At 41.5% G+C, this 14,550-nt stretch overlaps 2 protein-coding genes across 7 annotated transcripts; one reads left to right on the plus strand and one right to left on the minus strand.

Annotated features, from left to right (window-relative positions):
* The first annotated feature begins 1,612 nt into the window (after positions 1-1,612).
* LOC133153299 (caprin-1-like) lies at positions 1,613-8,506 on the plus strand. Of its 5 annotated transcripts, none has more exons than XM_061277505.1 (17): positions 1,613-1,813; positions 2,533-2,667; positions 3,141-3,177; positions 3,301-3,387; positions 4,369-4,610; positions 4,732-4,814; positions 5,080-5,241; positions 5,321-5,367; positions 5,457-5,540; positions 5,621-5,782; positions 5,973-6,072; positions 6,413-6,474; positions 6,885-7,016; positions 7,248-7,401; positions 7,496-7,684; positions 7,753-7,862; positions 7,973-8,506. In XM_061277505.1, exons 2-17 carry the CDS (start codon positions 2,558-2,560, stop codon positions 8,030-8,032), a joined length of 1,821 nt encoding a protein of 606 aa, XP_061133489.1. In that variant the 5' UTR covers positions 1,613-1,813; positions 2,533-2,557; the 3' UTR covers positions 8,033-8,506. The 5 variants fall into 5 exon arrangements, with proteins under 5 accessions (XP_061133489.1, XP_061133488.1, XP_061133490.1 ...); XM_061277504.1 differs by having other exon boundaries at positions 1,614-1,813; positions 3,141-3,203; XM_061277506.1 differs by lacking the exon at positions 6,885-7,016 and having other exon boundaries at positions 1,615-1,813; positions 3,141-3,203.
* A 525-nt stretch (positions 8,507-9,031) lies between these two features.
* LOC133153300 (nucleobindin-2-like) lies at positions 9,032-13,840 on the minus strand. Of its 2 annotated transcripts, none has more exons than XM_061277509.1 (13): positions 13,695-13,840; positions 13,120-13,263; positions 12,621-12,728; positions 12,375-12,507; positions 12,195-12,298; positions 11,861-12,046; positions 11,632-11,722; positions 11,478-11,536; positions 11,319-11,411; positions 11,117-11,206; positions 10,861-11,031; positions 10,346-10,406; positions 9,032-10,277 (listed from the first exon to the last, which is right to left on the minus strand). In XM_061277509.1, the coding sequence occupies exons 1-13, from the start codon at positions 13,800-13,802 to the stop codon at positions 10,060-10,062; spliced, it is 1,566 nt and encodes a 521-aa protein (XP_061133493.1). In that variant the 5' UTR covers positions 13,803-13,840; the 3' UTR covers positions 9,032-10,059. The 2 variants fall into 2 exon arrangements, with proteins under 2 accessions (XP_061133493.1, XP_061133494.1); XM_061277510.1 differs by lacking the exon at positions 13,695-13,840 and adding an exon at positions 13,354-13,688.
* Between the last annotated feature and the right edge of the window lie 710 nt (positions 13,841-14,550).

Consider the following 14,550-nt stretch of genomic DNA (forward strand, 5'->3'; position numbering starts at 1 on the left):
AAAAATAGCATTTAAAATGGAGATGCTTGCAGTCTATCTGTCACACATGTGTTCCATGAATCATTTATCATCCATAAATTTTCAATGTTGCCAATTGTTTTAAAAATGTCCAGACTAGGACCAGACAAGTTTCATTTGCGTGTCTGACTTAGGACACCGAAGTCACTTAAGGAAAACCTGGTGAATGAAAATGTACAGAGTTCGAAAGAGGGAGTGAGAAGAGGAGGGGACACCGAAGGGGTTGCAGATGGATTTTTTGGCTTGAGTCAGCCACACAACAAATGGTCTGAGGTTCAAGTGTTTGTGGGGCTCTTGTGGGGTTTTGCCAATAAATCATCAGCACATATTTAATCTATTCTGATGTGGCGCAGTCTTGAAGAAGAGAGGGTTGTATGGCCATTATTCAAAAATCTACATCACAGTGAGCAACTACAGATTCAGTACACCCCCAAGTCTTTGCACAAAATCACAAATTTAAGAGAAAAAAACTCTTCATAATCCAAAAATATGACACTGTAGTGGGTTGACACGTCATTTGTCACTCCGCCTCCGACTCCAGTCCTTGCACACCACAACACTTGTATATAATATACAAAATTCAGTATTAACTTTGACATATTGTCCTCTCTGTATACTTTTTAGAAATACCTTATGTGTCATTGGAAATGTAATATTTTAGTTAAAATCTTGAAAATTGAAAGAAGAAAGGGGGCCGGGTCTAGAGGTGATTTCGACCACTGCTCTTCAGGACAGATATTGTTAACTTAAATGATGTGCTTGCCATACTTTCATTTCCAGATATATTGCTTTGGATAATAGGGTAAAACATTTGTACGTCAAAGTGAAATTCGATTTATGGTAGGCTTCTGTTAAAGTTATAACAGCAATGAAAAGACTTATTTGCAGATTAACTTGTTATGAATAAGACAATCAGTCATCTAAAATTGGATCTCTGTATTAACCTCGCAACTTGCAAATTACATTATTTGGCCATTTTGTGTGTGCTAGTGGAGAGGTTTTAACAAAATCTGTCCATGCACAATCAAAACTGGCAATTGCTTCTATGGTTTAATGTTTTTGATTTTAAAATGACTAAAACGAGTTCGAGTTTTAATAACCAGTGTAACTCGTGGGGGGGGGGGGGGGGGGGTCATCTGCTACAAGAAAATTATTTATAACGTGATAAAAACCCAAACTTATTTGGGTTTGACTCAGAAGACGTGAAGCTTGGCCTGCATACGATAAATGTGTCGTTAACGCTCTCTTCTGTTAGATTTTTGCAATTGCACCAAATATTTTCATTTACATTTTCACATTTACAAGTACAATAAGCAAGTACGTAAGCAAGGCATTTTCTTTCACACTATAACGCCCCCCCCCCCAACACGCACACACACATTATATATATATATTTCTATAATTAATATAATTATAGTTTTGCTTATATTGGGGCCAGTGGGGTGTAGGTCAGTTCAGTATACCACTCAGAAAGTGTCTTTGAATTTAACAGCACAGTAAAACGTATGGCGGCGTTTTTTTGTTGTTGCTTTCTTTTGTTTTTTTGTTTTTTTCAATCAGGCAAGGTTGAGGGCACCGAAGAAGGGTCCTTGTAGTCTTGCCTGCCTGAGCATTATGATCAGCAGGCAGCCAAAGATCAGCCATAGAGCAGCAGTTTCTTCCTCAGCCGGTTTGTGTATCACCCGGAGCATCTTTTCTGGAAAAATACCACAGAAACAGACAGCCTCTGAGTTCACCTGCACGATTGTTGTTAATCCGGTCGACGTAAATCTCTTTGAAGACAAAGAGTATAAAGGTATGATATCCGTACAATAATCACGGGGTGGCAAGAAGTACAAAATCCTCTTTTTTTTACGTTTCAGCCGAGACGACTTAACACGACGAGCTGGCGTAGCATCCACTGATCCTGTTTGTTTTTCCGCACTTATAGTCACGGAAATCCTCGTTTGTAAACATAAATGATGACATATTCTATGTAATAACTAATGACAGTGGCGAAAAACGGATAAAATAGCAACATAGCACCAATAAGGGATTAGCTTGCAGGCTAACAATGGGACATGGAACCTGAGACCAACGTTGTTCTCTAATTAAATAAGTTAAACGCAAGTGAGGTTAGTTTCGTTTCACTCGTAGTCTCGGACAACTCAAGAACGCTGAAAGTAAGGTGAAACTCACAATGTTCCGCTTGTTCCGCTCAAATAGGTTTCGTTACGTAACATTTTGAACCTCTTAAAAATAACTGTTGTCTCCTCACAGGGGGAAATAAATATATATTTCACAATTGTTGCATCTGGTGTCTTTCTCTGTCGTGAATATTCCAATTTTGGAGCAACTGTAAACATGTACCAAAAAATGGTGTTCCACCAGGGTGAACTCCCACGCAATGGAAAGGTTTCTCACGTTGGACATTAAGAATTGATTTACTCAAACTGAATCTTTTCCGAGCCCAACAAATGCATAATGAAGTATAACCCACCACCTTCTCTCTCCATCTATCTCAACCTAATCTAGATGCCTTCAGCAATGGTTAGCAACAATGCTGTCCAGTCGGCCATTCCAGAGGTTGGAAATGGGAACAAGTGTGAAGCCATGCAGCAAGTTCTTGGTGTGCTCGACAAGAAGGTTCGCAACATGGAGAAAAAAAAGGTATCAACCGCACCATCATTTTCATCACAACCGTCATCATATTCATAACACGTAGGGCAACGCTTGAGAAACAAACACAAATATGCATTGGCGCATAACGAGAGCTGTTTTAATATCTTCCCTGTAGTTAAATACACTCACTGAGGAATATTTTGGGAAAGTGGCTTTGGTTTCTTAGCATGTCAATTTTTCATCCTCACAGTGGAAAACAGATTTAGACCCCTGCTTGTGATTAACTTTGAATCCAACACCACTGCTAAAATGCATGTCTGCTTCCAAAATTAAGTTGGTGTTCTAGAAATGAATTTTGTAAGATTGATGGGTGCACAAATTTATTTAGTGACTCTTTCTCACTTCAGCTATTTTTGTTTTTCCCACCGCATTTTTGGAATGAAAAGTGTCTGTCTCCGTTAAAGTTCATTGTCTACAGATTATGCCATTTTACATTTTTTACCCCCACCCGTTTCTTTCAGTCCAAGTTGGATGACTATCAAGCAAAGAAGAACAAAGGTGAAAGCCTGAATCAGGATCAGCTAGTATGTACTTGATCTCTGGTTTATATACACAGCCTGTTTGATTGACTCCAAGTCAAATTGACTTTGCTATTTGTTTTATTTTTTTTTGTGTCCAAAGGAGGCCTTGTCAAAATACCAGGAGATCCTCACCACAATTGAGTTTGCTCGAGATCTGCAGAAGAGCTTCCTGACGCTTGGCCAAGAGGTGAGTATGACTAAATTGCTTTTGTTTCAAACTTAGCAATGTCACCAGTTTTTCTGAAGCTGAGCCATGATTGGTTGTGACCTGAGACCTGGCAACTGTGATGTCATTTTCAGTTGACAGCAAGTGGCAAAATGGTCGCCCCCTGAGATGGCATAAAATGGGTGAATTTTGCTGCTTAACTCACATTCCACAAATGCAATATCAATAAGAATGCTGTGTTTAGACGAGTGCGGGGACATAAAACGTATTATTGCAAAGAATTTAGTATAGGGTTGAATTCCCCATTAATACACAAAGGGGAAGTCCAACTGGAAACAATGAGGCTGCAGGTGACAAGCATAATGCCAGGGAACATGAGGTATGACAAGAAGCAAAACAAAACCAAACTCCAGTGTCTTCCTTCGGTGAAACCAAACCTAAATAAGCCCAGGATAATTGTAGGCTGGTCCAGTTCAGGGACTCCGCCCACCTACTAACCAAATTAGACTGTGGACCGAGAGAACAGACATTAGCAACACTCCAAAATTCAGAATATGATGGAATCATAAAGGCCAGGAACCTTTTGAGCTCTTCCACGTACACACTCCGCAGTACGCTCTCTCGCAGTCTTGCACACACATTCAACACGAAGCATTCAAAACAAGGCTGAGCTTCACGAGTTGTTGTTGATTGGTATGAGATGCCAGGGAAATTCTTCTTCTACTTCTCAAACCTTTTGGTACTGTTGGGTTTAATTGTGTTCACCCCATTTTACTATGGTCGATTAGGTTTGTCATCTGCATCATGACTGTTATGTTTTTCTGGGCATCCCTTGCAATCATGACCTATCACGTATTCACCCCGAGTTGTCTCGCGTCTGCCCCATTATATCCACTGTGGCCTAAAATGCGTGCGATGGCCACTGGGAACAAAGTATAAATAAATACAAGTTGGTGCTTTTTTGTCGTAATTCGAGCTAAAATAGTAAAGGTGCATGTTTAGATTCAAAAGACGTCGAAGAAAACCGCAAGACGCCAACAGCTGCAGCGAGAGGAAATGGAGAAATGGAGAATGAAGACGGTTTTGGAGCTGCAGTTCATATTGGACCAGTTGGGAGATGACAATGTCAGGCAGGATCTGAAGCGGCCCGATGCTTCTGGCTCGCCCTTGCTCACCGACGCCGACCTTGCATCACTCGATGAGCTCTACAAACTTGTCGGACCTGATCGGAATTGTGACGTCAGGTGTGTGGCACTTGCCTGGTTATGATGAACATATAAATTCATATGTTAGGATTCAATATTGATAAATTGTTTAACCGTAATCTGAATGCCTGGTGTACCATGTTTACTCATTGACTTCCAGGTTGACTGAACAATATGAAGAGGCCTCACAGCACCTGTGGGAACTGCTCGATGGCAGGGACAAGGCTGTGGCAGGGACGTCATGTAAGCTTTTCCATTGCTCCTGTTTACTTTGTTTCCTCCCCATTTTCTTTGCTTTTTGGGAGTGTCAAGTCATGAAAATCGGTTTACACTTTGGCAAAAGCTTTGTGTCGTTTATTTTTTTTGTACGCCTTCTATATTGAATCATTGTGCTGATGTTTCAAATAAAGTTTGCCCATCACAAGTCTTCCGCTTGAAACAGTGCCAACTGCATTCTGGAATTTGCATTTTATTTTAATGTTTGTTGTGATGACTTCCATCCACCCAGACAAGGCACTGAAGGACATCCTGGACAAGTTGCTACAGAGCGGCTACTTTGATAGACCATCAAGTGGTCGAAATGGAACATGTGAGGAGGAGGAAGAGGAGAGGCAGGAAAAGCAAACGGTAGTGGCTGATTCTAACGTGGGAGAGCAACCATCTGAACCTGGTAGGATTTAACACAGCAAGATGAGGCTTGTTTATATATGCAGAAGAAAATAAAATATTTTTGTTACTATTTTTCTTAGCACCAGTTCCTGAAAATCCTCAGCCGGTGCAGTTGGAAACCACAGAGGTACGATACGGCTTATCGCGCCTCGAGCATACGGCACAGAGTTTTCGGTTTTGTGCTCATGTATCAACTGTATGCATTTGTTGTTGTAGTTTGTAAATAGACAATTTATCCCGGAAAACACGTACAGCAGTACCGACACCGAACATGTGGAGGAGTGGTCAGTGGACATGCAGGTATGCTGTGCTTCTTTTCTTCCTACGATGTGTGAATCCTCTGTCCAAGTCGTTTTTGTTGATTCATATTTCTGTTTAAGATGGGGGATTCCCTCCAGCACCAGCCCGCTGCCCAGCTACCACCAGAACCCAGCGCGGCTGTGAATCGTGTCAGTCCGTGTCCGTCGACTGACCCGGTGATCAGAAAGCAGGTGGTGCAAGACCTCATGGCCCAGATGCAAGGGACATACAACTTCATGCAGGTAACAGAAGCAGACCAGGTGTAGGCACCAGATCGACTTGGGTTGCTTATCACACAAGAACATGATACAAAGTATGCAAATTAGTAACCACAGTAAAGCTTACCATCCTAGGATTTTGTAGCCTTTTCTGCAATGATGCCTTTTCTGTCCGCTTACACCATGATTTCCAATTGTTGTCTTCTCCCACAAGGACTCAGTGTTGGACTTTGATGGCCAAGCCCTGGACCCGGCCATTGTGTCAGCCCAGCCAATGAAGCCTGTACAGACTGTGGACCTACAACAGTTAGCCTGTGCGTATGCTGACACAGCTTTGACCTTGAATGTTAGCAAGGCCAACCACTAGCCCCACCGCGTTTCTCGTAATCCACTTGTTTCATGGCAAAGCCAAATATACGTGATACACTTCGTATTAATCACCCAAAATATTAAGTTGTCATTGATTGCCAAGGATGAATGTAACTTACTCAATAGGCATCAGATAAAGTTCCCATGTAGCATTTCATCATGAGAAATGTCCAACCCTCTCCAAATCTAGTCTCAAAATGAGACTCAGATATTCTCGCCAATTTTGACTAATTAGATTGTGAGTGACCGGCGTGCATTTAATTAACACTTGTCTCACATTCTCAGCTCACTCAGAGTCCAGGCTTCCTCCGATGAACATGGTGACAGGACCAAAGGAGCCCTCACAAGTAAGTTGCAGAAAGAGAACAGAACTGTCATGACATGGGCCCAAGCAATGCCACCGACTGTCGACCCCAACTCGATCATGAATGTTGTTAGATTTGTGATCGGACGAGTGAGTGTGTGCGTAGTAAGGACTTTGAAAACCAACTAGCGCAATGTTATTTTGGTATGTTCGTGGCTGGCAGTAACCGTTTGTCGTCTTAAAGAAAAGTGACAATATAATATCATACATACTGTAGATAGTGTTTTGCCACCCCCAAAAAAATAATTTCCACACTCTTCCATTGTTACAAAAAATGAACTTCTCAAATTACTACAATTTGTTGTTTCAAGAGCGCTTAGATTTTCCCTTCTGTTCACCTCCCCACATTTCTGGTTGTCTCTCCTCCTGTTCCCCAATTTCTGAACCCTCCAGGCTGCGATGTCTCTGCCTTCTGAGCAGTCGCCTTCCTCTTGCTCCCTGTCCTCTGCCTTCCCACCTGCCTCCAAACCCTCCCACACCGGAGGCATCAATGTCAATGCTGCACCCTTCCAGTCAGTGCAAGCGGTAATGCTTCATATTTGACCAGCCCTGAAGTACTTCACTGAAATGAAGTCCGGCCAATACGTGCATGTCCTCTCTTCTCTCAGTTCTATCCTCATTTTTTATTTGTCCTCCTGAGTAGTGACATGTGGCTCTCTCCATCTCACTCCTTCCATTTATGATCATCGATGGGCATTACGAGTGGGTTGTACAGTATTCTCTTTGTAATGTTGAAATGTCAATTCTGTTTTTAAGGTATTTAATATGGGCGCACCTGCAACACCAGCCAGTGGGCAAACAGACCCTCATAAACCGTCTCAGTTTCCCGGGGGCTACGGGCAGAGTTTTAGTGCTCAATCAGATCCTGCTGTGGACCAGCCTGACATTCCACAGGAAACATTGCAATCTGGTGAATGAGCAATGAAGATTGACTTTTTTCCTTTCAATAACGCTCGAAACAAATGTAGGATTTCAATGTATTATGTCATGCGTGACTCCCCCAGTTGTTGCCGGGTTCCAGCCCCAAGCCCACGTCATGCTTTCACCAGTGGTGCACGAAGACTCATCGCCCAGTGCGGGCTTTGGACAATCGAGTCAGTCCTTCTACAACAGCAGGGCAGTGCCCCGGGGCGGCTCGAGGAACAGCAGAGGTACCATGAATGGCTACCGAGGCTCTTCAAATGGATTTAGAGGTATGCTGTCCCAATCGGAACTTATCTTTGGGCCAGATTGTAGTAATTAATGTTTTTTTTTCCATCAGGGGGCTATGAAGGTTACCGCCCTCCTTTTTCCAACCCTCCCAGCAGTGGTTATGGTCAAAGCCAATTCAACACGGGGCCCCGAGACTACTCGAGCAACAACTACCAGAGGGTAAGATTATCTTTCATCGGCAAAGCTTTTGTCACCGTTGGGGGACCATTTACTTGAGCAGTTTGGGTGTAAACTTTATATTTAGTGTACATTCATGATTTATGTTGCAGGAGGGCTACCAACAAGGTTTCAAACGTGGAACTGCCCAGGGGCCCCGAGGACTGTCTTGAGGTATTGCTCGAGGATGGCGATCCTACTGACCGGCTTATCGCTCCACGTTGAGCATTCAGGATTTTTGAATGTGCTCACCCAAACTCACTTTTGTAACGTTTCATTTCTCATTAATAATCTTTTATTCGTTTCTGAGTCAGTCTGCTTTTGTCTGCCCATTTTCTCGAAATGTTTTAACACAAAAATGCCGAGTCTCCTAACTTCATGTAAGATTATTTGCACACACGTGCGATAATAAACTAGATATTCCGGTAAACTTGAAAGATTTCATTAATTTATTTTTTTGTACAAAACAATGCAAAAAATAGCCTGCCACTGTCAAAATGGTTCCCAAGAGATTTTCCTCTGGCATGTGCTCATTGGTCACTTTTCCTTCACATCTTGTAGACATGACGATGTATTTTTTAATCTCTCACCATCACCTCTTTGTATATCAGTCAAGACTGATTCAATAAAGCTGTGTTCTATTACAAGGCATTTGCTCATGCTACCCAAGACATTATAGTTGTGTAGTTTTGCAAAGATTAAAACTTAATTCAGTTGGCTAGTTAAAACAATAAATAAAAAAAAATCTGTGACAGTATTACAGTGACGTGCGGTGAGGTTCATGACTGGGGAGGCACTGACGTAACCCCCCCCCCCCCCTCATGAAATGAGTTAGTATAGCCACAGTGTGTGAACACTTAAACTGCGACATAAAGACAGAGAGGAGTCCAGTCTAACTCCATGGGCAGCCGTGTGATTACGCAATTCTCAGAAGAGGCTAGGCAGGAAGTTGTCTCCTCCGAGCGAATCGTCTTCGGTTTTAAAATAACTATAAAAATTCAGCAATTTTGGTTCAAAATGATACAAAAGTATTGAAATTAAAAAGAAAATGACTTTATAATAAAAACAATCGAATTTGTTTTTTCCCCTTTTCACGATGGCAGGGGAGGCGCGACCTCCCTTAACTCCTCTGACCGTACATCCCTGCAGTATTATCAATTGCGCCAAGTGAATGGATGTAATAATTTTATTGTCTTGAAATGAGGCATACAGTAGCAACAAACACTTGACAATTAAATCCAGCAGCAAGCAATAACAGAACCACGTGAACCGATTGTGCAAACCTTTTATGCAGAATTTTCACAAAGAAAACCTCTTGGCACAGAGAAATAATAGCTTGGAAGTATGTATGTAAAAGACCTAAAATTTCATACCTTCAGATTAGGTCACTTCATGTACAACATATCACATAAGTGAGCTGAATGCAGAGTTTGTGCATTACAGCAAGTATGCCTCTCCTTTTTTGCCCTTTTTCAAATTCAGTAGTTAAAGTTCAGATGCAACTAAAACACCAAATGCCCAAATTTTGCTGTTCAATTAAAAAAAACATTTTTAGCAATAGCTGTCCAATAAGTTAAAAAGATCAGTTATGATCAAATAAATGTCATATACAGTTATGTATACGATTACAAAAAATGGCCTTAAAATGTCAACAACCTCCAACTCCTACACTAACACCAATCAAATGATTGGGTGTTACCAAAGGAGGAAGTTCTGTGCCAAATTAAAAAAAAAAGTGATTACTTTATTCCAGTCTTGGCAGCTCAGTGCTCAAATTTAACGGATAATGATTGCCTAGATTAGGTTAACAAAGATGAAGGTAACCAATTAAAAGAATGGCAATAATGTGTGGCAAGTGGTGAACAAACAGCATACCATCTGTGTTCTTAATGGTAATTCATGTTTACCCCCCAAAAAATCTATTCAAAATTCCACATCGTACTCTGGTGGTCTGTCTAAAGTGACTTTTTCCACAGGCCTTGAAAAATAATGTCCCTTAGCTGTCGTTATGTTGACAAAATGCTCCTGAAAATCCATGATGTGATTCGCAAGTCGGGCACCAAATACTAGCATTGTTCATCTTGTGTGCTTCATCGTCCTGACTCCTGAGTGTGTTCAAAAGCACCAATCAGTCATCATGGTGGAAATGGCCAGACACTCTCAGATTGGACGAGGTTGCAGAAGTCCAGTGTTGAAGGCCCTATGGATAGTGGTTCTCAACCTGTGGACTTCCTTGATGGCCCGGCGGCAGATCCTGGTGTGGTTGCTCGCCCACCTGCTGATTCTGGTGTTGACTCGGGTCCTGAGCCGCATCTTGATGAACCTGCTCCGCAGGCTGATGCTCTTGGTCGAGGGCCACCCGGTCGTGTTGCTGTTGATCGTCAACTGCGTGCATCTCCGGTAAGGCATTTCCTTCGACTGCGGCGAAGATCCCGAATCAGCATTGTCAGACAGCCTATGTTAAGATATAATGAACGCAAACCTACCATGGACCTCGGGAGGGGGTTCGAGTTTTTCAGCCTTGAGTCGTTCCATATGATCAACTGCCTGGTGAAAACAATCGCAATGCACATTTGCTAAGTACATTTATTTCAATCGTTTGCCTCAAAAGTTCAAACTACAAAGAAATACTTTCCAGAAGACCAAAATTTGATATTAAAAGTCATTTCAATAGTTGCTTATATAACGTTCAAATTTGTTGAGCTGGTGAATTTTGGGTTTTCGAAATTCTAAGAAATAAAATCAAATATGTCTGTGTTGTAAGTTTCGCTTTTTGAAATGAACATACAAGATAGGTTTAGTCTAAAAATATTTCATGCGTTTGTCGACTCACAAGCCAATTTGCCCGATCAGAAGCCTGGTTTGACCAAAAAAAAAAAACGCAGCGACCCGAGTTGACCTCGGGAAGCAGCTTAGTTATTTCCAATGGCCGCTGTGGAGCTTTTCTTTCAATAACAGAAGTGTATCAACAATTTAGTGAATTAAACCCCAGTGCCCTTACCTGTTGCAACTCTACTTTCTGCGCGTTCAGCTGCTCCTGTTGCCGTTCCAGCTCATCTCTCTGCTTCTGAAGGTCAACAGACTTCTGGTGTAGCTCCTGCTCTTGTCGAGCGAGGTGCTCCTCAAAGTCCCTCATCTCCTCATCCGTGTAGGCCTGGTTCTGCTCCAAAGTCTACAAGCACCAAATGAACCCAGCAAACATTTTCCAGTTCTTGAATTATTTGCAAAGACCATGCTTGTTGTGCGTTTTGTCTTACCTCCCAGCTATCTGGCTCCAAGAATTCTTTTTTATTTGTAGCAGTCATGAACTCGTCTAAAGACACCAGCCTGTCTTTGTTTGAATCCACCTGTGGGTGTTTAGTAAGGTGTTTAGTTTCCTAATGTTTGTCTTACTTTATTCACCGTCACGCAAGAAACAAACAAGCTGACCATAGGTACAAAACGACAGTTGCACTATACCTCATTCATAACGTGTTCCCTCATGCGTAACCTCTCCTCCTCCATTTCCACCATATCGTCCTCTTCATTAGTGGGATCGTAGAGTTTTTCCAACTGAAAAGTCAGCGAGCAACAGTCAGGGACTATTTAGTCCAAAACAAACCCCCCAGAAATTCCTACCTCCTTGGTGAACAGCGACTCCAGTTCCTGTTCATCAAAGAAGCCATCGCCGTTGGTGTCTGCATCAGGGAGAGGAAGTCAAAGATGAGATGCCCCAAGTGTGTGTTTGTGTGCGTCTGTGTGTTTTATTGAACGGAGTGAAAGAATGACTTACCGTGCAAATTGAAGAAAGTTTTGGGATCAAAATCTTCCGGGTCTAAGCCATCTGTATCTTCCCACACTTCCTTGAGTTGATTCTGGCTACCCTACAAAAGTAACACCTCATTTCAACATTTTCAATATAATCTACAAATGATGCGAAATTTTGATGATTATTTTTCTCCCCTACACAGACAGACTCACAAAACATTATACCCGAACCAAACATAACGAGCCAGACTTACCGGGTGGTTGACTTTGGGGTGATCGGCATGTTTTTTCCTTAGCTCCTCATAGTGCTCCTCCTCTCGCTTGCGTTCGTCGTCATCCAGCGTCTTCAGGTGTTCCTGTCTGTCGTGCTCCTTCATCATTTCATAACGCTTGAACTCCTCGTGCCTCTCTTTGTCAAAGTTCTCCAGATCGTTTGTGGCCTTGATATAGAAATAACACGGGAAAATTGTTCAATAGCATTGCTATTCAAAGATATTCCTCACAGTGTAGCCACAAATCATTCACAAAGCAGCGTCTTACAATTTAGGGAGCAAGCATGCAAACATTTTTGCCGGGCACCCAACTTACCGATTTTATTAAGCGATCCAGGTCGTCCACTTCGAATGTGTGTGGGTTCATGTGGTTCAAGTATTCAAACTGTTTCAGGAGAGCCTGGTGGTCCACTGTGATATCTATTGAAATGACACGTGTACAGTTACAGCATTTTACAGAACATAAACGTGTTTTATTACCCCACACTTAACGTACCATTTCCACCTTCAAGATCGTGCCGAGCCTTGATGAGGGTCCTGAGTCGACTAACCTCCTGCCTCTTCAACTCGTCCAGTTTGGTTCGAACGTGGTGGCTGACAAAGTCCAGCTCTTTGGCGAGTTTACCTTGCTGGAGGTAAACATTATTCAATGTAAGGGTTGTAGCAAAAACAGCCCAAATACAACACACACACACACACACTTCTAGATGAAGATATAAGAACAGAGTTAAGAGGGCTTTACCTTGATATCTTCCATGTCTGTATTGTGGAGTTTTTCTCTGAAATGTTCATCTTTTTCTAGGAAATCGATGACTTCTCTGAGGTAACGGTCATAGTGGAGCCCAGTGTCCTTTCCCAGAAGAAACAATCATAGGTTAAAAAATATACATATTTTGTGATTATACCGTGTAATTATGGCACACAATACACCCCGATGAATACGAACGTATACTACTGGACACAAAGTTGCATTTGATGTTTAAATACACAATGATTCATCATATTTTGTTTTAAACGTTGGTTTTACCATAAACTTTAACTCAGGGTGACAAATAAGTTTAAGTGTGTCTTACGTGTGTGTTCAAACTTTTATTTATTTTTGCTATTATTTATTTAAATGGTCTATCTCAGAGTTTGACATCTTCATTCAAATTATTCTATAGAGCACTGAGCGGTTTATTCAACAAAAGGATTTAATATATGCCTTTCCTTACATTGACATTTCACAAACATAAGCTTACCACACTAGCAGGAGCATCTTCAATTTTCACCTCTGGCTGCGTCATTTTGGTCTTGTCCTTACTGATGGGAACAGCCTCTAAAGTGAGCAGCTGGACCAGTATCAGAACCAAAACCAGAATCCAGCTGACACGACTCCACCACATCTTGACGTTGGAGACATAAGAAGTTTGAACAAAAACTCATATATATGAGTAATGGCAACGTGGCCTGTGGTTTTTGTCATTTCATCATACCTTGTCTGATGAAATCCAAAGGGAACTGTTGATATTAGCCTTAGCACTACCACTGACAGTTTTTAAGAGTTTTAAAAACAATTAATATCAAACCTTTAGGACGACCTAGAATGGCATTGTGGCCAATGCTTTTTGTTATTTCATCACACCTTGTCTGATGAAATCCAAAAGCTACTGTTGATATAAGCCTTAGCACTGCCACTGACAGTTTTAGCTACTGAACCCCCTAAGCAACTACAAATTATATCATATTCCGATCTCATTCTGTTAGTGTCTACAATAAAGTCACGGTTTAACATGCATAACAAAAGCGAATAAATCTGTCTTTATGGTATACTCACGTTACTTTGGGTGTAAAACATTGTTTGCTTTAATAATCGCCTCCACTGCCGGAGCTCTGTCGGCAAGTGGCTTGTTAGTCCGCTCATGGGAGGTCCAAGTCGTAGCATTTCTTTCTCATTGGTCAATTTGCACGTCTGTCAAAGTAAGTGGAAGTTTGGTTGCATCGAATAGTACGTGGCGAGGTAGCGATAGTTGTTCATCATGAATCGACACTGCGCATGTGAGATCGCGTCCTGACGTAAAACAAACCATCGTTTACGTCGGAATGAATGAATGACAAACTCGACCATTTATTTTCTGAGCTGTATTTGCATGTTGTTGTTTTTCTTCTGCTTTTGGCTTTGCAAATCATAACATTCACCTGAATAACCGTTGAAAAGATGTTTCAAAAAATAGTAATAATATAATTTCAGACAAGTGTAAAATAATATCAGGAAATCTGCAAATATCCGTGCCGTATACATTTTATAATTGTACTGCTAAAAATAGCTCGCTAACGCCATAATTGGCAGTTGAATGTCATGAGACAATGTTTCATGTTTCAGGCTTTATAAAGCCTACTACTATAGTAATTGGCAGTTTTTGCACTTCTTTTTTCTAAACGTAATAATAATGATCCAGTAATGATGTGTTGAAGCAAGTAATAAATAACACGTGTTAACTTTTTTTTTTTTATTGAATTTTTATTGAATGATCCAAGAAAGCATTCTAGACCATGATAACTTGCCAATTTTCTCAAAAATCAAGGCCACCGCTTGTTGCTATAGAAACTCAGATGCGGTGTCCAGAGAGAGAGAGAGAGAGAGAGAGAGAGAGAGAGAGAGAGAGAGAGAGAGAGAGAGAGAGAGAGAGAGA

The sequence above is a fragment of the Syngnathus typhle genome, linkage group LG4 (genome assembly GCF_033458585.1).
Source record: "Syngnathus typhle isolate RoL2023-S1 ecotype Sweden linkage group LG4, RoL_Styp_1.0, whole genome shotgun sequence".
In the NCBI taxonomy this organism is placed as follows: domain Eukaryota; kingdom Metazoa; phylum Chordata; class Actinopteri; order Syngnathiformes; family Syngnathidae; genus Syngnathus; species Syngnathus typhle.